Source organism: Brienomyrus brachyistius, chromosome 10 (assembly GCF_023856365.1).
Source record: "Brienomyrus brachyistius isolate T26 chromosome 10, BBRACH_0.4, whole genome shotgun sequence".
Taxonomy (NCBI): Eukaryota; Metazoa; Chordata; class Actinopteri; order Osteoglossiformes; family Mormyridae; genus Brienomyrus; species Brienomyrus brachyistius.
Window position 1 is genome coordinate 2,326,711 of NC_064542.1, and position 25,845 is coordinate 2,352,555.

Here is a 25,845-nt window from a genome sequence, read left to right on the forward strand (position 1 = left end):
GGTGTTTTTAATTTTTTTTTTTTGTAATTTTAATGCATGGTTGCATTTTGGCCTTGTGTAGAGAATGTTAATCTTTGTAAGGGGATTATGAGACTTTACCCACTAGGCAGCATGTAGGTCAGCAGGTTGAGGTGCTGGAGTGAGGAAAATGCTTTTACAAGTGAAGAAAATTATCTTTTTCTGAATTAAGGCATAGTTAGCTTGCGCATGAACCTGGTTGTCCGCTGATTTGTTATCAATAATGGTTTTTTAAGGTAATAGGGGTAGCATGGTGGTGCAGTGGTTAGCACTGTCACAGTGCACCTCTGGGACTTGGGTTCGAGTCTCCATCCGGGTTCCGTGTGTGGTGTTTGCATGTTCTCCCCATGTTGTTCTGGGTACTCTGGTTCCGCCCTCCCCTCCCCAGGTCCAAGACATGCTATGGCTAATTGGAGTTAAATGTTTCCCATAGGTGTGTGAGTTTGGGTCGTTCCCTGCCTTCAGGAAAGATGGATAATAATACTCGTCCTGCATTTTATACATGCAAGGTATCACCTGCTAAAGTTTTTTTTTTTTGTTTTGGTGAGGAGGTCTTTCAAGATGCTAATTCTGTGCGTTTTGGATTAAGCTGGCAGCATAAAGTTATCTGATTTTTTTGTTTGTTTTTTCGTTTTCAGTGGAGGAAGGGAGAATAAGGAATGTTTATCAGCCTTCATGCTAACCCAACACACGTCTTTAAATGCTTATACCCTCAAGGAGCAGGGATACCCTGTACTTTATTGAACAGCCCTGCTTGGATAGTTCACTGCCTGATACTAGCAATACACTGTCCAGGACTTATAAACACTCAGCATGGCCAAGATGGACTGTTGTCCACAGTGAATGATGACATTCTAAAGTTATTTTTGCTTGTGCAAATATTTTCCCCTTGAAGTCTAATATATCAGATGCCTACTGATTCCATTAAATGGGACACAAGTCTCTTACTCTTTGATGGTGAAAAGTTATGGCATCATATTACGTAAGGCCTTAAAATCCAGCCAGGCATTTTATAGTGTTTGGTTTCAAAAATAGCTCATCCTGTTTCCTTTCTAACCATCGTCGATCAGTTTGATTCTTCTCTGCAGTCTGCCTTAAATAAGTCTTTAAAGTATCACAGATAAATGATCCACCCAATGCTTTATTTAAAGGTTTGAAGATTAAGATGTTTTCCTTAGCAGTTGAAGCAGTCTGCTTAAAGGTTTTCCTTTTTTGTTTACTTGGAACTTTATTTGAAAGGACATCTCTGCCGTGCGATGTGGCATGTCTCTGATTGGTTGAGTACAGGTGCCTCCCTCAGGGGTCAAGCAATAGCATCCTTCCTGTAACATTAAGCAGTTACGTTCAGATCACCAGACAATCGCTTTAGCCTGCAAGTCCCTGCCCTCTAAAGCACCCCATTTTTAGCCAATTCTGAAACGCATCTGTGAATGATCTTAACACTGGGCTACTGCAATTTAATACATTCCTTTTTCCAGCTGTGCATAGAAAGGCGTCAGACCTAGACTGAGGCCACTTCCTGTTTTTAAGGTCTGTAATGGCAGGTAATTAAGTGCATTTGATGTTGTGAATTGAGGACTGCTGCTTCTCAAATTGACAACTATACGATGCACCATGTGTCTAATACATACACTCTGTTTTCTGCTGTTTCTTTATGCATTTTTACAAATAAAACCTTATTCTGTTTTTTATTTTTAGTGGCATTTGGTGGGTGGTTAAAAGCCCCTGGCGTTGGGTTCACTGAAATTTTTTTAGTGAATTTATTAAAAATTTTAATTTAAAAAAATTAATGAAATGAATGAAAGAAAGATTTTAAAAAGTGCAATGAAATATTTCCTCTGTTTTTACACATAGGGTTTCAGATACAGTACTGAAGGTGGTGAACAGATTTGATGTTGTGACAAAAGGGGTAGAAATTGAGGCATTGATGGAGGAGGATTTTTTTTGTTTAGTATTTGATAGCTACAAGAATGAAGCTGTTAATACTCTATTTAAAGCATTTGAAATTAATACAATATGCAGCAAAGACCCATAACCCTGTGTCTGCTGTGCTGTGTCTTAAGATACCTGTTGGGTGTCTCTGAGATTATGACATCACAGAAATATGACTCGTGTCGCCAACGAAAGTCTGACTTGCTTGTTCCAATAACCAGGATCTTTATTTTTGCACATTCTTGTTTTTTTTGTATCCACTCAAACCCTCTATGTTTCACAAATTGAGAATTGAGGGATGATTCCAGCACATATAGTTTGATAGCTGTCACGTTCTGCATGTGCGTGGTTGGTGGTGACACCACAGATGCTGTGAGCTGAGTCCTCGTGACACTATTATGCGGTAGGTTCCTGTGGCCGTCTGATCTTTGGCTTTTGGGGGCCGGTGGCCTCGTCGTCAGAGCCTGTCACAGCAAATCCATCACGCCGGCAGGCCTGCGGCTGTAAGGCTGTCGTGTGAGGCCTTCTCCTCTCTGAAGCCGGCCAGGCCTAATGCCACTTAATGAGTTTCTCCCTGGTGCTTTAATAACGTCCATGGCTTTGATTTGGGAATTTTCCAGTGCATCCCGTAATCTGTTTTGACATGGCTGCCCACCGCTGCTCGTCTGCCCAGATCGTTTTTTGTTAATGCGTTTTACTGAATCTTTCTACTCCGTTTAACTTTTTTTTTCTGTATTCCAGAGTGATTTAATTTCTTTGTAGTTTTGTCTGGGTGATTGAGGATCTGTCCGCTTGAAAATGAGAAATACACTTTCCGTCCCTCTTTTACGAGCTCGGAGAGGGATTTCCGTTTTCATTGCAAGTATCTTCTCCCCTGCCGGACCCCGGTTTTTGTGGGAAAGGCCGTCCTCGGGAACAGCTTTTGTCCCAGTTGTGCATGCTCTCTAACTGCCAGTCAGAAAGTCGGTCTTGTTCTGATGAACGAACAGCTCATAGGTTTAGTTCACTATGTCATCGCGTGCCGTTTAATGATATCGCAAGATATGCATTTGTAGTTTGACGAAAAAAAGTATGAAGCTTTAAAAACAGCTTAGCAATAAATTACAGTAAATGATGATTATTGCTCCCTCAAATGCAGATTTAAAAATCTTTGTTTTTTTTTAAATACTGTTTCAATAATAGTTATTCATGCATTGTTTTCATGGTCTCATGCCTCTGAAACAGGGTTTTGCTGTTCTGCAAGCTGTAGTGTGTGTGTGTTTGTGTGTGTGTGTGTGTTTGAGCGGGTATACCTATCCTTATGGGGACACAATGTCCCCATAGCGTGATAAATATCCGTTTTTTTCTTTTCCCTTGTGGGGACTGGTTTCCTGGTCTCCATAAGGGAAAACTCTATTTTATAAAAATCGGTGACTGCTACGAAAAAACTAAAAATGCAAAAACTCTTGTATTTTGCTTGGTTACTTATGGTTAGGGCAGGGTGGGGGTTAAGGTTGTCATAGTTAGCATTAGCATTTTTCCCATAGAAGTGAATGAGCGGTCCCCATAAGGATAGCTATACCCTACACGTGTGTGTGTGTGTGTGTGTGTGTGTGCGTGCGCGTGTGTGGTAGTCTATTTTATAGTCATGCATATATGTGATTTGAATTAAAATAGTTGTATCTGCAGCCGTGCCAGTTTTTGAACATCTCCTTCAATACACCCTCAGATTTAATAGTAATTGCTGATGGAAATTTCATATGGTAGGATTGTGTGATTCGTCTTAAGTGACTATAATATTATGTGACAGGTGCTTAAGCCATTTTAAACACTCTTATGAATGCTAGGGAAATGGTTTTGTAAAAGATGTAAATGATGTGAATAAACCATCGCAAAAGGTAATTACTCAAGTTTCTTGCAATATCAGACTCTGCAGAGCAGACGGTCTTGAGGTTCCTTGCAATTTGGGTCAAACTTGTCACACAAGATGGTGAAATCATTAACCATAACTTCCTCCCTTCTTGGTTGTCTCAAAGCTTTGTTTACTGAGCATAGGACCCACAATACGGTGTTTACATACTAGCTGGGTTAGTAACATAAATTAGAGGACTGACTCATCTTGCTAATGAGTTGAATGGATTAATTTTATACATGAATGGACCTTGTGTGAATGAAAGCACTGATGCATGCACTCTATTGCATACCTACATTTAAAAGACAGTGTTCAGTTTAGTAGGTTAACAGTAATATAGAAGGAAAAACTATGTCAGGAATTAGTGGGGGACTGTCAGGGGGGCTGAAGCGTTTTAATGGGGGCTCTCCATGTGAGTTCTGCATTAATTCAGCCTAATTCTGGGAGGAATGCTTAATTTGTCTTGGATTTTCTTAAACAAAGCCTGTTCTTCCCCCGATCTGCTCACCCCTCCCACTGCCCCTTGCCAACCCTGGCAGATGTGAACAAATTTTTTATTTTTTTCGGGGAGTGGAAGCTTCTGTTGAACCTGTTGCACTTGTGCACTGACTGTTTGTTGTCTGTTTGTCTGGACAAAGTGTGATTACCCAAGATGCATGTGTGTGAGAGAGCCATCCGGAGCACCGATTTCACGAGGCCTCTGGGTTTATTCATACACCGGGAGCTAAAACACCGTCGACAGAGGGGTTACATGAGGGAAAGCAAACAGCTTTCAGACACACTGGTTAATGTTTTAGTGACCTGATCAACCTCTGCACCAGAATTGGGTTCTTGGTGCTTGGCAGAGCTCTTCAGCCTTCGAAGCATCAGCTCCATACTTCCTGGACGCTGATTGTTTGTGCTTGGTCAGTAGGACACAGAGGACATTCATTTTGCAAACTACTTACACCAATATTCTGGATGATGTATAAATGAAATATCCTTGAAACTATTAGCATCAAATGGTAGAACTTAAAGCTTAGTTTTACCATTAAGCATGTTGAACAAATGGAACCATCTGAATAGCAGTAATTATGACATTAATATTTGAATAAGATTAATTTTAAAGAATTTTGCTTCAAACAAGGCCTATTCGCAATAAAATGGCATTAAAAGATGAGTTTTAATCATAATTACATGTGGGGAATTTAAAGTTTAAATTATCTTGCACAACAACACGTATACATACTCTACAGATGTGGTTATTTCACTTTATGGGGTGTGATGCATGCACACATGATCCCCCCCATCCCCACTGTTCTCCATTCCTCTGCATTTCTGTTTGTCCTTCAGCTGTGCTGGTTTTCCATGTAGTCTTTTCAGCGATGGGTCACTCCACTTGTATAGTAGCTGTGTGTTTCCCTGCTTGGTTGTGCCGTTCCAGACAAGGCAGGATTCATTGTGCTTGGGTCTGACAATTTTTTTGAATAGCAATGACAGAGAAAAAGAAGGTAAATTTTGGAGAGCACAGTGTGCCAAGTCAAACCTGGGTTCCTGAGTTTGTTTGGTTTTACTTGGAAGCAGATGACGCATCACTGAGGATTACTAACTGCAAAATGCCTGCTTTGTTTCAACAGTCGTATATCCTGATAGTGCCGGCATTTTATGTGGAATCTCTCACATTTTGCTCTGATTTTGTTATTGCATTCGGATATTAGCCATAGGCTTGTAGTCACTTTGCTTAGCTTGTAGGTAACTGGCATAGTGCCACAGTATACAAGCAAAGGGATTTCACTGAATCACAGCTGGAAGCCATAGCAAATCTTTTTCAGGTTCACTGATTATGAAATGTTTTGTTTTTAGAGGGAATTTTTAAAAAAAAAAAATTAACTAACCATTGGCATGAAAAGTGGCACAAAAGTGTCTGGTGGAATCCTGGCAGAGTGAGGCCACCAACCATCTGTGCATCTTTTTGCTCCACCTTGGTTTCCAGACACCCTGTGTTGCAAAGTCCTGTTTCTTCTCCATTGGTGCCTGTCAGGAACACTTGCTTTGTAGGGATATTAAATCTCCAAATTAATGTAGATGTTGGAGCTGGGATTGCAGGATTTGTACTGTAGAGCCGATCAGTATAGCCTGCTGCTCTAAAGTGAAACCTGATTGCTGATGGTCCCTATCGATCGTGACTCAAACTCAAAAAGTAATGATGTCTCAAAGTAATGTCGGTATATGATCTGGGTCTCGCATAACAAACAGGACCTCGTCGCAGCTATAAACCTCTAGAATTGTGGAAAAATAAGTTTAGCATGTAAATCTTCACTTTGGGTCATGAGACCAAGAGCGGAAGGTGACCCATCTTGGTCCAGATTTGTGGTATTCTGAACTTATTCCAGAAAAGGCCTTTTGGATAATTTTCAGCAGGCTGTCATCACAGTCTAGCAGCCTTTTGGATGGTGTTGTTCATCCTAACCAGTTGAGACTAAGGTGGTTCTCTTTTGGAGAGATGCGTGGAGCATGGTGCAGGAGGCAATGAAGCAGAATTGTCACATCAGGAGAATTTTTTCCCGCAGTAATTCCTAGAGATGTTCACAGTGATGACCGCCTCTGGTGGTGTCATTAAGTCATTGACATTGCCTTCCCGTGCATGTAAAGTTTTCTCCATGTCTGTGCAAAAAGTCACGCAGAAACGATATTAAATGTGTGGAATGTATCAGCAGGACATTTACAGCTGCGTCATTTGGTATCTTGTACTCCTTGAGTGTGTTACTGTGTACATTATGTTCCGCCAGATGTCAGGGCCGCAGTGGATTCACTAAGTCGCCATTTAGACACGCTTTGCAGTGTGTAAATATTCATCGGTAGAGTGAATCCTTCATTTTTGGAGGCCAAGTTTCCTCATTTAGAAACAGACGAATCCTTTGTCAGCCGCTTCTGAATCGCTGTAGTCAAAACCCCTTAGCTGACCCGCTATGTTCGGCTCTCCTGTGTTGGCACACCAACAATTTGAATTTGCTTTCCTCTGTGCCTCTTGTGTATAAGGGAGGCTGCTGCTTGGACTCTCCACCCGAAAAGGCAGAACAATGGACTCAATGCTCACGGGTGTATTGAAATGTTTCATTTAACGGAGAAAATGCCAAGGCTTTCACAAGGTCAGGGGTACAGCCTGGTTAACCCTGGTAATACTCTCTCACTTGCTGCTTTACGTCTTTGAAAAGGCATTCAGGCTTGGCAGTTTGAATAGCTTGTGGAAGAACTCTGTAAGGAAGTCGCTTAAAAATCATGCTGCTGTCTGCCGCTCCCTTTCCCTCTTACTGCAGCCCATCCCGCATGTGCGTTTGTGGTTATGAATTGGAAATGGAATGAAACTTCAGCCTCTGCTTTAAAAGTGCAGAGATTAGTGACACTGTTGCTCTGCCATGTCCATGACTTTGAAGAGTATGGCGAAGGGATAGCATGGACAGGCCGGCCTACCCTGGGCAGCTGGGATTGCAGACAAAAGTCCAGGTTGGTCTTCATTTTCCTGTTGTCTTCTACACTTCTGCTCTGAGCAGTCAACCACAAAAGTAGGGTCATTGATCTTTATTTTTAAGCGTTTTATCTTTGACGTTAATTTCATGAGTGTCACTTGATGGATTTAATCCCTTAATAAAAGGAAAGACTGTTAAAAATCGTTTTTTTTTTGTTTTTTGGAGGGTACAAGGTAATCAGTATGACAGACAAATAAATAAACCCAGAAAAAAATATACTTTATGAATGGTGACAAAATGTTCTTTGTACTATGCAGTCCCGGAACTGAAAAGCACACAATGATCCACGAAACACCAGGAATCCTTGTGTAAATGTTCCTGAATCCTGTAATATCAGTTCCTGTCTGTTGGTGATCTCCAGGAAACGATGCATTCCATGTTTATGTCCCAGAACAACAAAGTTCCTGCAGCACCCACACACACACATACTCAAAAAAAAAAAATTTTTTTCCTCACCAAAGCACAGAACAGGACGCTACAGAATAGCCCCACAGCGTGGGATGTTTTTCTGGGGGGTATCTGGTTATATACTTCAAAGGAGACATTAATGCAGCGTGGGCCAGTTCTAAAGCAGCCAGATACGAATGTTGTGATTATCCAATGTCATGCATCTCGACTTCCTTCTCTGTGGGGGTGTGAATAGGGGGCAAATGGATGGCAACTTATGGCGCTTCTTCACTGGCTTGCAGGAACCAGATCGTACCCAAACCCTATCACTAGTTACAGCGCAGTTCCAGCTCGCTTCAGTTTTCCACTGCAGAAGGGTCGGCTCAGTAAAGGCGTTGCCGGGTTTGGAGAGCGACAGTAATGTAAAACCAGAGATGCTTATTTACTGTTCACACGGTCTACATTGTAGTTTACTATGTGATAGTTTCTGCTACCACGCCTGTGCGAATCGCAGCGGAATTAGCATGAGCTGCGTAAAATTACATTACCGAATCCATTCTGTTCAGCTCTTCTGTAGTACTTTACGTAGGTTGGAAATTTAAGTTCTGAGTGATCAGGAATATGTCAGTACATTGTGATGTACATTACTACTGATACATGTATATTGATGCAGATCACCGGTTCTGTCTTGTCGCCATGTATTTCGACCAATCATTTGGTGGTGATGCAACCAGCTCAGCTTAGTCGCACTTTTGTTAGATGGGCTGTCGGCCTGGATACCGGTCGGGTACAGCTGGTTTCTTGGTGGCTTTAGAAAGGCACCATTAATAGTTCTTAGAAATTCTGGTTCTGGGAAGTTCTGCGTCCTCACGAAGTACCTCAGGCCCCTCTCGAGTCCATCGGTTATCATTTGCACTTTTAGTGTCACACTTGGCATTTTTATAAAGATTCAATTTGGTATTTTGTAGTATTTTGTTATTAGATTACAGTGTTTGATGGCATCTACCTGCATGTAGATTTGCAGCCTTCAGGATCCTGTTAAACCAAGTCTTGAATGACATGATTTGTGAACACAGCTGATGTCAAATTGGGTTAAACTGTGTTTAATCCCTTATTCCGCTATTGTATAGAAGATATACAGAAGAAATATTTCAATATCTAATTTTGTTTAGGATGAGATTATCTTTATTGATCCCCGGGAGAATTCTGTTTCATACAGCGACGAGGTATGTGCAGAAATAGATGGTACACCTAGTGCAAACAAATTTTAAAAGTACACAAAATGTACGCGAATAAAAGCACATGTACGATTAAAAAAAAGGCAGGTAGCGCTGCTCTTTTACCATGTGAAGCTATTTCTGCGTTGTGTTTGGAGGCCGTGAGTCGCGGTCTTTGAAAACCCTCAGAGGGGCCGGCTTCCGAGCGGCGGATGAGCAGGTCACGGAGTAGCGTGAAAGAATGCGAGTCTGAAAGCGGGTGACAGCAGCAGCCGGGGGGTGGGGGAGGCAGCCTGGAAAATGCGGAACTGCTCACGCCGGTCTGGGAAGCCGGTTTCTTTTTCTTTCCCCTTCCTCATGTTGCGCCGCCACGCTTGTACGTCTTGGCCGCCCGCCCGCCCATCGCCCGCCCACATTCCCCAGTGCTCCAAATGGCATTTTCCTTCGGTCCCCATGGATAGCGAGTGGGTTTGGTCAGCGAGGGCAGTACTGCGGACACACAGGGGCACCTTCCAGCTTTGGATCCTGCTGTTGATCCATTATCTCCTAAAGAACATATTTAAATGGTCTAAACCAGTGTTTTCCAGTTTGGTCCTTGTGGATCCGCTGCCAGTTTACATTTTTATCTGGAGCTGGAAGGGATCAAACACGTGGACTGACTTTGTAGACTAGGTTGGGAAACACTGGTGTAAACCCACGGTGTGGTCCTTCAGTAATTCAGGGTGACCTCCAGTTGAGTAATGGCTTATTTCAAACTTTCAGTTATGTCAAGCCAGAACTACATGGGATTAATTTAGTGGTTTATGCAAAATAATACGAGCAAGAGATCACAGTTTGTTGTGTGATCCAGTGTGAGTTTTAATTTATACTGTCTTAATGACTTACTGTCATTTTATCTGTTTACTTTGTTGGTCTTGCATTTGTACAACTTGTTAATTTGTAAGGTTTTATTATGTTTACTGCAGAATTAGGGTCTAAACTCCATATATTTGGGAGCTGATTAATGTAGCTTGATGTGAATATTCATTTTTTGATGCTTTGTAATACGCTTGCTGAATCCCTCTATCCAGCTTCCATGCCAGTAATCTAGTAGAGCGTCACTGTGAAGCTGGAGCTGTCCAGGCTGGGGGTTCGGGCCGGTTATATGTAAAGTGCTTTGTAACAATGACTGTTGTTAAAAGCGCTATATAAATAAAATTGAATTGAATTGAATATTACAGGCAGCACAGGACCCGCTGCACAGGAAGCCAGTCCAGTATCTTTAATATTTTATTTATCGTTAATGTTATTTTGTGCGAACATCCGAATATGATGATCATACCATAACTCTGTTTTTCTCCTCTTTCTCCCCCCTTCTCTCTACCCCCCCGTGTCCAGCCTGGGTCGGGGCCCTAGCCATGGGCATGATTTTCTTCTGCTCCCCCGTGGTCAGCATGTTCACCGACCATTTCGGCTGCCGGAAAACGGCGGTGAGCGGCGCGCTAGTGGCTTCCGTCGGACTCCTGGCCAGTTCCTTCGCCACGTAATTAGCCTTTTCCGTCGGCACACCAGCGCTCCGTCCGCTCAGCCCCCTAACGCCCTGCCACCCCCCCCCCCCCCCCAAGGGCCTTTCTGCACCGAGGTCTCAATACGTAGCTAAATGGAGCCACACTGAACTCTAGCATTTTAATAGCTAATTGTAATGGCAGCACACGGAAACCCACTTCACCCACGTGGCCCTCCCCTGCCTCTGCCTGCGATAGCCACATAGGTTGTAGGCGAAATTCAGCAATGCCTGTACATTGTAAGTTCTGCCCATGGGTTGATTTATTTCTTTTTTTTCCCAGAAGTTGATTTCTGGCTACAATCGGACAAATGAAGTCTTGCTCAGGCCTCGAGAATGACCTTGGTAGTAGAGCTGTAGTATAAATAAGGTTACGCTTACTTTAGGTTTTAAATGGAATTAGGCCTTAGTCGTTGTGGGGCAGGACTGGTAAGATAGCCTTTGATTTGGTAGCTCACAATCAGCCAGAGAAATTTCAAGCTCTTGATCCAAATTTCTACTCAGTGCTCTTGAACGATTTAGCCACTGAAAAACACAGGAAAGTCGCCCAGTCTCCTGTAGAGGCATGAAGGAAGTTGGCATTTGTTCTGGTCCTACCCTGTTCCTAGCAGCAACTTTCAGGTGAATGTAGTGCCAGCAGTTGAATTCTACCTTAATAATAATGAAAAGAGGAAGCCTGCTTTGCTGCACGGTAACTGGCCCTCAGCAGGTGATCATGGCGACAGAACCTAGTCATCCCACCCCCCGTCAGGCTGCTGATAATGGCGTGTAGGGCTAATTTTGAACAGGAAAGCTGTCATGTTCCTACAGCATTCTGGCCTATTCCAGATTCAGTTGAGTATAACCAACACCTTTTAATATGGGTGAATAGATTAAATGTCATTTCCTTGTTTTTCCCCACAGCATTTAGCAGTCAGACATGGGCAGGGTACAGGTGAATTACATGCACGTGAAAGCCTTTTAACACACTTGTGAATATGCAGAAGCGAATATAAGTTTGTACATCGGTCTGAGTGTGATTATAAGGAGATTATCAAAAGCAGGCAATGAGGATGCCACAAAGAATTGGCTAAATCTGACAATTTAATATGGGTCTTTTTAGCATTTTATTACATTTAGCCACAGTTACATTTATAAAATTCGTATGTGTAGTTGCTGGTTAGGAATCACCACTGTTGTCTTTTATTTAAAATCCTTTGGTATAAATAACATGAATGCTGCCTGGTTTTAAAGCACATGACCCACCAGATTTGAGCCCCCCACTATGCTGCCTGGGATAGGATCCAGATCCCCCCCCCTCCCCATGTCTCTGCTGGATAAGTGGTTACAGGACAGATGGGTGGATGGATTTAGGGAGTCTTTCTAACCTCCTTCCCTTCTCGTGGCAGATCTCTGGGCCTCCGCTACTTCACGTACGGGATCCTCTTCGGTTGCGGTTCCTCTTTCGCGTTCCAGCCCTCTCTGGTCATCCTGGGCCACTACTTCCGACGCCGCCTGGGCCTGGCCAATGGAGTGGTGACGGCGGGGAGCAGCTTGTTCTCCATGGGCCTGCCCGTCCTGCTCAAGAAGGTGGTGGAGCCACTGGGGCTCCAGCGGACGTTCCAGGTGCTCAGCGTCTTCATGGTCGTCCAGGCCCTGCTGGCACTCACTTTCCGCCCGCTGCTGTCCAGCAGCGACCACGGTGCCTCACCCCAGGATGGTGGCGGCTGCTGGAGAGGAGACCTCTCCCAGATAAGGAAGTACTTCAACCTGAGAGTGTTTCACATCACCACCTACAGGGTGTGGGCCTTCGGGGTGGCTACAGCCGTACTGGGATACTTCGTTCCCTACATTCATCTGGTGAGCCTCCTGTTTGTTTCATTTGTTCAGTGAAAACAAACAAATTATATCCCAGCTTGTCTGTATATCTGTCTATTCAGTTCCGTTCAATTCAGTCTATTTTTATATAGCGCCTTTCACAACAGTGTCACCGTAAGGCGCCTCACATGGGTGTGTCGTGATACATCACAACATCATTAAGACGGAATAATGCAAAAACAGGGGAAAAGGAAGACAAAGAAATTAAAAAGAAAACCAGATGACAATGGAAGAGAGGAACCAAAAGCACTCTGAGGGTCCAAGGTCAACTGGCTGCCCAAACCCCCAAGCATGCTAACACAGAAAGGAAGAGTAGGCTTGCTTGCTAAAAGTAAGGTCTAAACTGTGATCAAGGTGAAAGCCAAAGTCCATCGATCAATACGTTTACATGCACACTAAATAAATCGAATTATTGTGTTAGTCCGATTAAAACTGGACTTGTAAATACATGTAAACTTGTTAGTCCAACTGTTATCTCTCTAAGTAGAATCGAAGTCTGACTACGACACCCAGATAATGTGACTGGGAGTCGATTTATGTTTTATTGGACTCAAACTGGCCTAGGAGCTTTTGACATGCTCCACAGTTTCCCCCCTGGCTTTGAACTGGAAGCACACAGAAGTAGCTTGTAGCATAGCGGAGGTTGTACAGCATGTACGAAATGTACGCGCTGTAAACTGTTCAATTCACTGCTCATCTAAAGGCTGCTTTTCCACCCCACCCTGTACAGTACTTTTGGTACTTCAAGAAGGTAAGAGGGTGTTGGTTTTACACTGGTGTAAAAACTGTTACCGGTGCAGAATAACAACACAACGCGAGGTCGGGTATTTTGTACTGATTTTGAAAAATGACTAGTATATTATAGGGCTGGATTATGTGAGATATCAATACCAACATCGCATGTTATGCACATCCAATTCTTACATGGCTACTCAGCTAGATTAAGATCAGGCTTTTTCTTACCTTCAGTTTGGTATGAATAATATAGTGCAGGGAGTCATTTTTTACTCTGTCATAGGTATTATTCAATTTCATGATTATCTAGTATATGTTTGGAAATCAGCTGTATACCTCCACTGCGTTTGCATGATCACTGCATGCGATCTCCGAGACAGTTATAATCATTTTCATCCTTGCTGTTTAAATCACTCCTAGACAGGTTAATACTCCAATATTTATTACAACAAAATCACATTGCAATATTTGAAAAAATTTCCAATACTCTGCTGTCAAAGTATATTATACAGAATACTTTATTTCGTGTTATGCTATCCTGATATTGTTGTATCTGTTCTTCCGACCAGATCACAACCAGAGCTTATATCACTTCTATTGTCCACACATTAATTATTATTAATTTTATTGTATTTCTATGTCTGTGATGTAGTAGGTTAACTGGAAAAAGCATAATACTAACATTCTGAATGGTTGTTACAGTTCGTAAGTCGCACCCACCGTAAGACTTACTGAAACTCTGACTCAGATGGTGCCACCCCGGGCACCATCCGGGCATGTGGGAGGAAAGGCAGAGAGCATGGAGCGGTCATAACATGCATAGACACGTTAATGGACAAGCATAGTAGATAAAAATGGGATGTGCAGCCGCACCCGCAGCCATAGTTACGGTGTGTTGTGTGTTCTGTTTAACTTACCCGCAACTTAAGTAATAGGTCTTCATATATCTTGTCTATCTGTATATCTAGATGTCTGCTGTATGTCTCCATCTGTGTCTATATCTACCACTTTCTGTAAATCTAGCTGGCTCTCTGTCTGCAAATCTAGCTGACTGTCTGTCTATCTAGCTGGCTGTCTGTCTAGCCAGCTTTCTGTTATTTAACGTGTTATTTTATGCCTACTGAAATTTTGAAAGCAAACCTGACAGAGTGAATGTATTTGTGAATTTCGATGCTTTATGTGAAGCTTTGTGATTGAAGATAATAGCATTATTACATACGAAGCTAGTTAATTTCATATAGGTGTAGCACGTACTTTATAGTAGTCTGTGTAATATAATTTTACAAAAATTTTCTCTAATGGTAAAATTAGCAATATTTTTGATGTTCAGTTTCATCAGTGCATTCAGTAAATGGCTATATCAGTGTCACTTTCTGATTAAATGCTTCAGTGGCAATAGCTAATTGGAGGGATTTTTAAAATAATAATGTTATGTAATGTTACGTAACATGCAAACGTGGAGGCCACCAGGCTTCCCCTTGCTGTTTAGATCCGCTTGTGGGTAGAGAAAGGTCCGCAAAGTCACGTGGTCTCGTTCACCACGCTGAGGGTTTATTATCTATTGACCATTGTCAAAATGAGAGACATCAAGGTGCCTATCTGCTAATATGTCCCAGCCCTTCTCTTCAAATTTCTACAAAACTAGAAGCCCGATCATGATGTTCTCTGCGCTGTCCTGTTTTTTCTGGCTATCCGCCAGACGTAAACAAAACCCCGGCTTTTGTTAACCATGTGACCGAGTTATTAAGTGAGAGGCGCGGCACAGAGAAGGCTTGCTGATATGATCGAGCCACACAGGAAACGCCACACTCAATATATGCTCAAAATATCAGGCCCCGAGGCCATTGATGTTACCTGCCTCGCCGAACTTCTCAAAGAAGAGAAAATATTTAACTTCAGTTGTAAGCCGTGGGTCAGGAAATAGTGCTGAGCGGCTGGTTTGGCCGTTATTTGGGTGGGATTGGAGAAAAGCCATTCAAGATGTAGCTTCCCGCTGTTTTTCTTGCAGCTCTTTGAAGGTAAAAGAGGTGAAAGGTCACGCGGAATGCTGCTGGGAAGAGGAATAAACAGCAGGTCCAAGTGAGATGACTTGAGGAAATAGTAGCCATGCCTGCATCTCCGAGGGCCCTGACAGAGCTCATTTTGCCTTTTATGTGGTAGATGAACTTCGTAAAGGAGCAGTTCAAAGAGACTGAGAAGGAGTGGATCCTGCTGGTCTGCATCGGGGCGTCTTCCGGGGTGGGCCGGCTCGTCTCCGGGAGAGTCGGAGACCTCATTCCTGGCCTCAAGAAGATCTACATGCAGGTATGAGTGTCAGCTGACACACCGGGGTCTGGGTGCTGGGTGTGCGCTGGGGTTCACGCCGCACAGCTCGGAGAACCCAAACTGGGATGAATTAGTGATACTGGAAACAAAATGAGGTCAGACAAGTCAGAAATCATGTTAGTCATTAAAGTCCTAGAATGACTTCTTATTATTAAAAAATCATTATTTGTTGCTAAATCCAGAGCGTATGCTTGAAGATAGAAATAGCTTGCCTAGACTTAGGGGCCGACTGGATGTCAAAAGGTGAGATGTATGATGATTCGTTTAGCTGGAAGTTTTAAAAAAATCAGGCTCACTTGGCTTGCCACATCGCTAAAGCCCTTTCTCTAGAAGCTCAGGGGTTACCCCCACGGCTCTGAGCGGGCCCCAAGATCGTAAACAAATTACGTAAGATGGAGGGAGGCCCCACGGCCCACGGGAACAGCCAACCGCGGAATAACAAGGGTGGGGAGAGATTTACCACCGGTTGATTGGGGTTTGGACCGGCTGAAAGGAAGGCGTTTTGTTACAAACAGGGTGCAGGGCTTCCTTTAGCTTTCCGTCCTGCCCGGCCCCTTATGACACCCCCACTGATGTCATTTTCTACTTATGGAACCGATAGGCCAGCTGGTAAACCTTGTGTCCGAAAGGTTACCCCTCTCTGGGTGAATTTGACGGGAGTGATATCTACAAGTCATTTTTGATTCCGTTTGTGATCAGCTTTATAAGTTAAAACACACAAGTCTAAACGTAATCTTCCCTTTTATTTACGTACTTTGCAAATGACAGACGGGTCAATGAGATTGTTATGTTCAGACAAAGAACCCTGGTACAATAATTTGAGTGCAGGTCTTGTGAAAAACCGATGTTGAAAAGTCTTGCTATATAGCAGGGGTGTCAAAGTCCAGTCCTGGAGGGCTGGAGTCCTGTACATTTTTGGATTTTCCTTCATTTAACACACTTGACTCAACTCCTCATGCTGATAACCATGCAGCTCTTGAGTGGAATTATTAGTGGTGGAGCAGGGAAAGAACTAAGCTACACAGGGCTCCGCCCCCCCAGGACTAGAGTTTGATACCTCTGCTACATAATCTGGGAGAGCCAAGACGGAACAGTGCCTCAGTGGGTTGCACTGTTGTCTCACACCTCCAGGATGTGTGTGTGTGTGTGTGTGTGTGTGTGTGTGTGTGTGTGTTGGCAGGTTGCATGTTCACCCCATGTTGTGCAGTTTCCTCTGGGTACTCTGGTTCCCTCCTGCATTCCAGTGAGGGCCTGGGTCAGCAGATGAAAGAGAACTGGAAGAGTAACAACGCAGTACATACAGTAACATTTATTTATAAGAGACTGCGAGATCTCAGACCATATAAGTGTGTATCAGAGTTCAAGTCCAGAAAGTAAAAATCCCGACCAGGATTTTGTTTCAACCAACTAGTTAATTACTCTGTGACTCTTTATACTCAGTTGGCTGGTTGAAACAAACTCTTGGTCTGGATGTTTACTTTCTGGTCTTGAACTGTCCACCTCTGGTGTGTAGTAGCCTCATAATTGCATCAAAAACTAAAGTTACTTGTATATTAATACAAAAGGAAAGGGACAACTTCTTGAATGCATTCAGAAGATTGTGGCTAAAATATGGAGTGAAGAGATGAGTTTCAAAGTGAAAAGGATTCTGAAATCCTACGGCTGGGAGGAGCTTATGCAAGCTTGAATGGGATTTTGATTTCTGACCCTCAGGCCTTGATGAAGATAGTGACTTTCAAGGGGACATAGGGGTTGATGAGGTCTTGCTGATTAGGGGTGTAAATCGTAAACTTTGCCACAATGCGATTCAATTTTGATTTTGCCAGGTAAGGATTTGATATCTGATGATATTTGAAATCTTACTGCGATACGATTGATTGATTGGGTCATACATGATCGATATGTTCAATACAGTGAAACAAGCTAATTGGTGAAAATTTAATTCTGAAAGACTTAAATGTTAAATTTTTTTATTTTAACAAAAGAATGATAGGAAAAACTACAGAAAGTGCTTCAAAATAAAGTCTCAAGCACAATTTCTGCATAAGATACGTACATTTTGTCTTGAGTTAGTATTTTAACAGCAACAAACTATTTCTGTACGCATAATTTACTCTGAAAATGGAGGAACACGGATCTGCTGAGCTACATAATGTACTGCAATGTATCAGTCTCTGCTCTGCTGGTGATTCTCTAGATGGCTTTGAGTGAGTTTTTCTTCAGCAGCATAGTTTAATGATATGAATCAATGTTTGTTAATTGAGCCGATTAAAATCATACTGCAGCCTTGACAGTTAGTACATCAAATAGAATCGATGAATTGTTACAGCCCTGTCGTTGCTATGGTAGCGTCGCTGTTTTAGGAGTCTGGCTGTTTCTTTTCAATAGGAACCACAGAAATGTAAATGTTCAGGGAAGACAGTGTATGACCCCCACCCCCCACTTGGTGTCTCTCCCAAGGTAGCCTCCTTCATGGTGCTGGGCCTCATGTCGGTGATGATCCCTCAGTGCCGTGTCTTTGAAGGCTTGGTGGTCGTCTGTCTCCTCCTGGGCCTCTTTGACGGCTGCTTCATCACCATCATGGCTCCGATTGCCTTCGAGCTGGTGGGACCCATGCAGGCCTCCCAGGCCATTGGCTACCTCCTGGGGCTCATGGCAGTGCCCATGACTGCTGGACCTCCCATTGCCGGTCAGTACCACCTCGCCACATTGTCATCTTGCATTGGCGCCTCTGACTTTTATACATCTGTAACCTCTCAGTCTAATTCCTTCGCTGCTTGACAATACAAGCAGCCCAAGGTGATATTTGTGCATTATTATTTATTTATGAATAGGATAATCTTGCTGTGCTTCCCGTGTGGGTTTGGGTCTTATCTCAGAGCTCTGCCACAATCATGTCTTTGTAAATACAAACTGATATTATAAGCATAATTTGCATATGCTCATAATATGCTCAGGGCTCGCAAAATTTCTAAATCCCTGGTAGTCCTTCGGGCAGACACCCTTTAGTTTCTGGTAGCCCAAAATGAATTTAAGTAGCCTGAATAAAAAAGAGATTATTTTTAATGTATAATATTGTAAAGGAAACAAAACATCAATCAAAAAATTGTTAAAACACAAATTACAACAACTGTATAAAAATTACAATCATCAACTCAAATATTTGGTTCTAATTGAACAGAAATTTCTATGAACTTGTAAGAACTGTGTAGAACATGAATCAGTCTGTCAGATTCTGAATCTGAAATTTCCACTGAAGTCACGGATGAGAGAATGCCACTTGACATTGAGGGCATAGCATCTCCTTCATCAGCTTCCTCTTCCTGTGCATCGGCCTCCGTTTCACTGCTCTTTGTTCTTGTCGGGGTTTTATGATCCAGGTGTCTTGAACCTTTTCCAGAAAACATCCAGAAACAAATTGACTTGTCAGGGCAAAAAGATTCAACTGTTTCCGCATTAATGGAGAGTTACATGCAGTCATTCAGTGTTTCAGGGTGTAGAGAGGTACCATGTGTTGTCTTCACTCGGTTCATGCAAGAAAATCCCAGATGGCTGTTGATGGACTAAGTGTCAGCATAATAAGATATGAGAGAGGTGTTCTGGATTCTCAGAGAGGAGATCTCTGTACAAGCAATCTACCTTGCTACCCCGGTGTTCTGCAAGCCACTTTTTTAGATCCATCCATTCTTGTGGAATTTTCTCTTTCTCTTCCTCATCTAGCAAACTGGCAAAATGTGTGACAAGATAATCCAGCTCCTCATCCCCATAATTTGCCAGATCTTCTCTGGGGTAGGGAAGAGTGGAAGGGTCAAAAACCTTGAAAGAAGAGAGAGGCTTTTCACGCAGATTTTTAAAACTGTTGTCCATGTACTTGACTGTGTTGTCAATAATCTTCTGAATCTCTGCACCAAAGGTGTCTTTGACTGTGCCCTCACCTCTTCTAGCAGGTCGCTGACTTTTTGTGAGCTGAGTTCCACAGTAGCAAATGCCACCATCTTCCTTCGCTGTGAACTTTGTATCCGAGGTTTTCTGGTATTCTCCTGGTTTTGTTTTTAGGCTGAGTAAGCGTGATGTGGTGCTCTCAACTAACTGATTTGTTCGTGTGATGTTTAGGTTATCATGCTGAACATCAGTACAGCACTTGGATAAGATGGTACTGTAGTCCAACATGAAATGCAGGAAGCGAACAAATTTCTCAGTCTTCATCTCCTGCACCACCCCCTTAGCCTTGGCTGCATCCTCGGGCTTGACATCACTTCCTCCTGCCATGTTCTCCATATGAACAACAGTGGGAGTGTATTTTTTTTCCACAGCCTTCAGACATGTCAGCCGGCTTGGAAGCCACAATGTGCTCTTCCGGCCACTGAAATGTGCCAGTTTCTCATTTAGCAGTTCACTTATTTCTGTCAGTTCTCTTCGCTTCTTTGGGGAATAGTAGTACATTTTAAAGATGGTTTTCAGTGTATCTTCAGATTTCACCAGGTACTCACAGCCTTTCACACTATCCAGCACGGCTAGCTCTAATTTGTGTGCCACACAGTGGATTGTTATGATGTGGGGTATCCTCTGTTTCAGTCTCCCAGCTACTCCTGTTTTGTCACCCATCATCACTGCAGCACCATCAAAATTTGCACACACTACTTTCTTTTTCCATGTGTCTTCTCTGATACCCATGGTGTTCACTGCTTCATCAATAGCCTCTAAAATACCTTCAGCATTTACACTCTTGACTGGCTGACATTGGATCATGTATGTGGACATGTCACCATTATCTCTCACATACCTGACATGAACCAACTCCTGTTCTATTATACCAGTGTCTGTACTGCCATCTGCACGAATGGATAAGAACCTGCTTTCTTGAATTTCCTTTTCGATCTGGTCTCTTGAAGTTTGTGTTATTGCTCCAGTAAACTCTCTGCAAGCATGGTCATTGAGGTAAGTGGAACCAAGATCTAGGTCATATGCTTTTTGAAGTTTGCAAAGGCTGCTAAATTTTGCCAATGGTAGTTCACTCTTTGCAACATAGTACGCTGTTCTAAACAGCTTTTTCAGGACTTCTTGTTGTGCTTGGTTTATTTTTAGTATGTTTTTTGCAATTGGTGTTTGTTCTGGGAAAGATGCTGCAGACTGAGCACCAATGCATTTCTTGTGATGCAGAGATTTCTCATGGGTTCTGATGGGGTCTTTCCTAAAATTACTGGTCCCAGTAACAAAGGCGCTTGTCGAGTCAGAAATCGAGGGAAACTCACGACACACCCGGCAGAACATTATGTCATTTAGCTTGTCATATTCCAGCCACAGAAATTCTTTTGTCCATGAAACCAAAAAGCTGCGCTTTCTTTCTGCCTCATAGTCTGATTTGCCATAACTTTTCCGCTTTGTCGTAGGCTTTTCTTTGGCTGTCCCTTCTTCACCCTGACCTGTCTTATTTGGTTCAGCAGAACTAAAATACCTGCGTAAATCCATTTATTTTTATACATGCACATACAAAACGGTCAGCAATTTATTTAAATTCTCTGCGCAATCAACCTCTATCACATGTTTAAGCTTGCTGCTGGAGATTTCACTCGTCACGTTTGAATAGTAAGCCAATGAGTGATGACGATGTCAGAGGAATTGGTGCGCAATTAATCCGTCACTGACCAATCAGTATTAATCCGTCACTGACCAATCAGTACTGCCGCTTTCTATACACAGTTCACGCGATTGCAAAGTGAAAGTAAAAAAACATGCGCGAATTCAAACGCGATTTCAGTATTTCACATATTGACAGTGTCTCATCGATGCCCGAAAATGACATAATTACCCAGCTACATTTGCGAAAGAATTCAAAAGCATTGACATATATTTTTCCTTCCTATGATAGCCAGACAGGCAGGGCTGAGATAGATTTTGGTAGCCCGACTGGAAGACACAATAGCCCTGGGATGTCGGGCTAGCGATTTTGCAAGCCCTGATGCTGATATTATCTTGTGTAAGTTTCCGAAAGTGTAATGCTATCCTTTCATCTTCATTCACATTAACATCCATTACAGTCTAGTAAGTTGATGGCACAATGTCAACTGGAGCTTCTTGGGTCCAGCGTAGCACTGTTTCTTGTTTTTGGGAGTTTCACTTTAACAAAAATGCTCTGAGGAAAAATGATTCAGAGAGAAGACTGTAGAGGAGACGGGTCCAATAAACCAGATTTTGGACTCACCGCCTCTTGTTGCCTGGACCCACCTCCTCTACAATCTGATTGGTTATCTCTCTGAACCAGTCATTTTTCCTTCTGCCCTCAGAACATTTTTTGTAAGTAAAATTCCCATCAGTGGCTACGGTTGCCTTTTTATAATAAGGGCATACTCACACCTGACCTGGTTGCCTTGTTCCATGCCCAAGCACGATTGTTCCCCTCCCCCGCTGGTCACATTGCACTTTCCCGGCCCGAGCACGTTTTCATTATCATCGTGCCATTTCTTGTGTTGAAGCAAACATAGGAAGAACAGCACTATCGCACCGCATAACCGAGTTCCTGATTAATGTCCATATGTTTTGGACTCATTTTGGGCATAATGATACTCTGTCCTCTTATGGATTTATCTATTATGCAACACATTGTAGTTTGTGCTGCAGGTAATTTTTTTGTTGCATCCAGTTCTTGGATGCTCTCATCAGCCCAAACCGCGCCGTAGACCAACGTGAGCCCTTACCAGCATGTTTGTTAAATGTATGTCATCACCTGATCTGTACACGTCACTTTCTTTCACAGTGTAGTTGTGCAGAAAAGAAATGACGTGATCTCTGCAGCCTACCCGATAATATCTTTCCTGGTGCCGCTCATGCATGGTGTACATGTGTGCATGCATGTGTCAGTCACATCAACCGTCATGTCTGTGTTCCATGCCGGGCACAGTTAGCACTCACACTGGATGCGTACTGTGCTTGAGTCCGACTAACTGTGCCCGGACGTACCTCATCAAGCAGATCGCTCTGGTAAACGAACTGGACCTTGGGGGTCAATCATGCTTAGACACAGTACGGATCAGTGAGTGTGTACCCCCTAAGTCTGTCATAGTCCACAGCTGTGAAGGAGAGCTTTGCGAATTGGCCTGAGGGAAGGGATGGGTCCTGCAGGTCATGAGTGATGAGTGGAAGCTTGCATTCCTGCAAGCTAAAAGCTTTTGCCAAGCAGGATGCCGTTAGCAGTCCACAGTGCCTTGGGAGCTGTGATTCGCACCACATGCAGACATCTGTATCCGTTCTGCTGCTAGAAACCTCAGCCCCGGATGCTCCTATGAGTCATCCGTACGTCTCTGCCAAATTCCTGCTCGCTAAAATAAAATTTCATTTGCAGGCAAACATTAAAAATAGGAAGTATGGATGCAACAGTGACTTCATCAGTGTTTAATTGCACGTAAATGCAAAATGATTTGAGAGAGATTTCCACTGGCTAGCTCAGGTAATGGAAAAATAGGACGAGTTGTGGGTCATATGTGGGTCAGTGAAGATGTTTATGTCATCGTGTAAATATGGATGATAATAAATATGGTGGATTAGAATCTTCAACATAATCACATCACCGTGTCCCCATAATGTTCTCTCTACTCGTGTCTGGACAGGCAGTGTTTTTTTTCTGGATTGGTCATCCCTGAAAAAGCAGTCAGCCCTGACGTTCTGAAGATGCCCAGGGGATTGAGGCCCGAGCGAACATGCTATCGCGCTTACGTACTTTAAACTTCAGAAGGGGAACAGCTTGTAACAGCTTGCCTTGGCTTTGTGAATCTGCAGATCATTAGCCTGTACACTGAATTTACAGGCTATAAATGCACAAACCATAAGGGTGAGGGTGGGGTGAGCGGTTACGCTGTAGATTGGGGAGCTGCAACTAAATAAAGGGGTAGAAGAAATGCCTTTTCCATGGTGATTTTGAGTGTCCTCCTATTCTCTCGGACACATACAAAGAGGAGATCCTCGCAGGAGAAACCAGATGTTGGCATGTTGGCAGTGGGTCATGTGAGTCTTGCTTCACGCCCCCCCACCCCCCCCCACCCCCCCCACCCTTTTCTGCACCCTCCCACAATAGAACTTTCCAGTTAGCCCACTCAAAATTCAAAGAGCAGTCATTTCTACCTGAGTCCACTGGGTTAATGTTACTCAATGGGAAATATTAAATTGGCAGCCTGCAAGTTCCTCTATAACAGTGGTCTCCAACTGTGGTGAACTTCTGAATTGCACCACTATATTTTTTGCATATCGAGGGTATTGTAAGTGTCACGATCAACAAGACATGTCTTAAACGAACTGTTTACTTGAGATTGACCAGTTCTACTTTAGTGAAGTATAGACAAGTTAAGTGTCCATATTGCTTGTTTGGTTAACTTCTACGGCAGGATCAGAACAGCTAATTGGTGGTAATAACCAAAATGGAGTATACCGGAGTTCATTCTGCAGTAGTGTTGCCGTCAAAATGCGTTGCGTCATGGAAACATACATAAACGAAGGCTGGTGTGCAGTATGATTCCCAGTAGCACTGGGAAATACTACTGTCAAATACCCAAATAAACATCACTGTACTCATTGATGATTTTTACATCGGTAGAATGTTTCGTTACGACAAACCTTGACCACCGATGTGGATTAATAACTTCATCATGGTCCGATATATAATTCTAGAGAAAAGGTCGTGCCTGGCTCTGTAAGTTAGACATCCACCTGCTCCGATCCTGTTACCACCGGAGTGGTAACCTGAGCCACTCCAGGGACTGACTGACTGACTCCTCTGCTTTCTCAATTGTGCCTCACTCGGGGTCAAAACATCTACTGAAGCTTCATCTTCTGATCTTCACATCATTCATATTTAGCTCATTGATCAGACATTTTTATCCAAAGCGGCTTGCACTAGAAGGAAGGGTCATGATTTATGTTTGCTCCTGGGGATTTAAACCCTTGATCTTTGCATTGTTGCATTGCTTTGCAGTGCTCTACTTGCTGAGTTTTAAAAATTGGTTATGTCCCTGTACATTGCAGTGAACATTAGTGTGAAGCAATTGCATGGTATGACTTGTAATAGCTTGAAAAGATGTCATAATTATTAATCATTATTATTATTATTATTATTATTATTATCATTCCATTGTCCGAAAAGAGCATCACTGTGTTTTTGTGATCCATTTTGGGTGACGTGTGTCTGTGACAGAATAGCACGCAAAAGTTCAAATAAAGAACGACACAGAAAATAACGTGGGTCGGATCACTCATTAATTTATGAATGAGGCTACAAACTATTTACCAAGGGATTTGAGAAACACTCATTACTCAACGAAAGATCTTGAGTATGAGGTAACAAACTACTTAATTTCATGAAGCTTTCCCTTAAATTTCCCAAAATTGTGTCTAATGAAAAATTGTTACATAATGCAGTGTTATTACATAATGCAGTGTTATTACATAATACAGTGTTATTACATAATGCATTACCAGCATTGTTGATTATTATCTCTATCTATTTTTTCTGGTATTCTCCCTGCCTCAGGACTCCTCCATGACTACTTTGGGAATTACCATGTGGCATTTTACCTTGCTGGGGTCCCCCCCATGGTGGGGGGTTTTGTGCTCTTCTTCGTTCCCCTCATCCACCTGCGGATGCAAAGGGCTCAGAACGGCTCAGACGCGGACCAGATCTCGGACAAGATGCTGTCAAATCCCAGCCACTGCGCCAACGGGGACATGCTGCCCGGCTTCACCGACGTGGAGACGCACATCTGAACCAGGTCACTATGGAAAGGTGGGTGGGCCCTGGGACTCCACCTTTTAACCTTTGACCCTTGCCGTTTGAATCTGAATTACACTTTGAAAGCCCGATGCCATGCTGTAGAAAATGGATCCAGTTGTGAAATTTCCTAAATCTGACCTGTTCTTGTTGGCTTCAACATTTTATTGCTCAGTTAGTCTGGGAAGCATTGAGTCCTGTTGGCACTGATCTAGATTAGCCTTAGTTTAAGATTCACTTTCTTACAATGGACAGTGTAACCTTAGTTAGGCTAAAATTTAGACAAAACTGTTGTCCAACAGTTGCTAGAAGTATCGTGCTTTTGGCTTATTAATTTGTAAGTTATCTATTCTAATATGCAGAACATCGCTCAAATTTCTTATTCTTCTGTGTTTTCATTACAGATAGTGTGTGATTTTAAGGAAAAAGACTTGATGACAATGTTAAAGATTTATATCTATTCTGTTTGCTATGTACATTATGTCGGGGGGCCTGGGGGTAGTTCACGAATGGGGTGAGTTTTATAGGGTACTGTAATCCTCCTGCATCACTGATGTTTAGCAAACTTGTGCAAATATACTTTGAAAGGAAAAAATTATTTTGTTTTTCCCCCTTGTTATTTTTGTACATTTTATAAAAATTGTAATGGGAAAAAAAAAATCTAGAATTGCCCTCAGTCT

General features: G+C 42.8%; 1 protein-coding gene across 3 annotated transcripts in view; it reads left to right on the forward strand.

Moving 5' to 3' along the window:
- slc16a2 (solute carrier family 16 member 2) overlaps positions 1 to 25,845 on the forward strand; it is a 34,661-nt gene that overhangs the window by 2,955 nt on the left and 5,861 nt on the right. The window contains exons 1-6 of one of the 3 annotated variants that reach the window (XM_049028306.1): positions 7,146 to 7,324; positions 10,329 to 10,473; positions 11,883 to 12,333; positions 15,247 to 15,390; positions 17,872 to 18,100; positions 24,929 to 25,180. In XM_049028306.1, coding sequence (XP_048884263.1) covers positions 10,349 to 10,473; positions 11,883 to 12,333; positions 15,247 to 15,390; positions 17,872 to 18,100; positions 24,929 to 25,161 — 1,182 coding nt within the window. In that variant the 5' untranslated portion in view covers positions 7,146 to 7,324; positions 10,329 to 10,348 and the 3' untranslated portion in view covers positions 25,162 to 25,180. Of the gene's footprint in view, positions 1 to 7,145; positions 7,325 to 10,328; positions 10,474 to 11,882; positions 12,334 to 15,246; positions 15,391 to 17,871; positions 18,101 to 24,928; positions 25,181 to 25,845 lie in introns of those variants that run through there. The other 2 variants (XM_049028304.1, XM_049028303.1) reach the window with 2 other exon arrangements.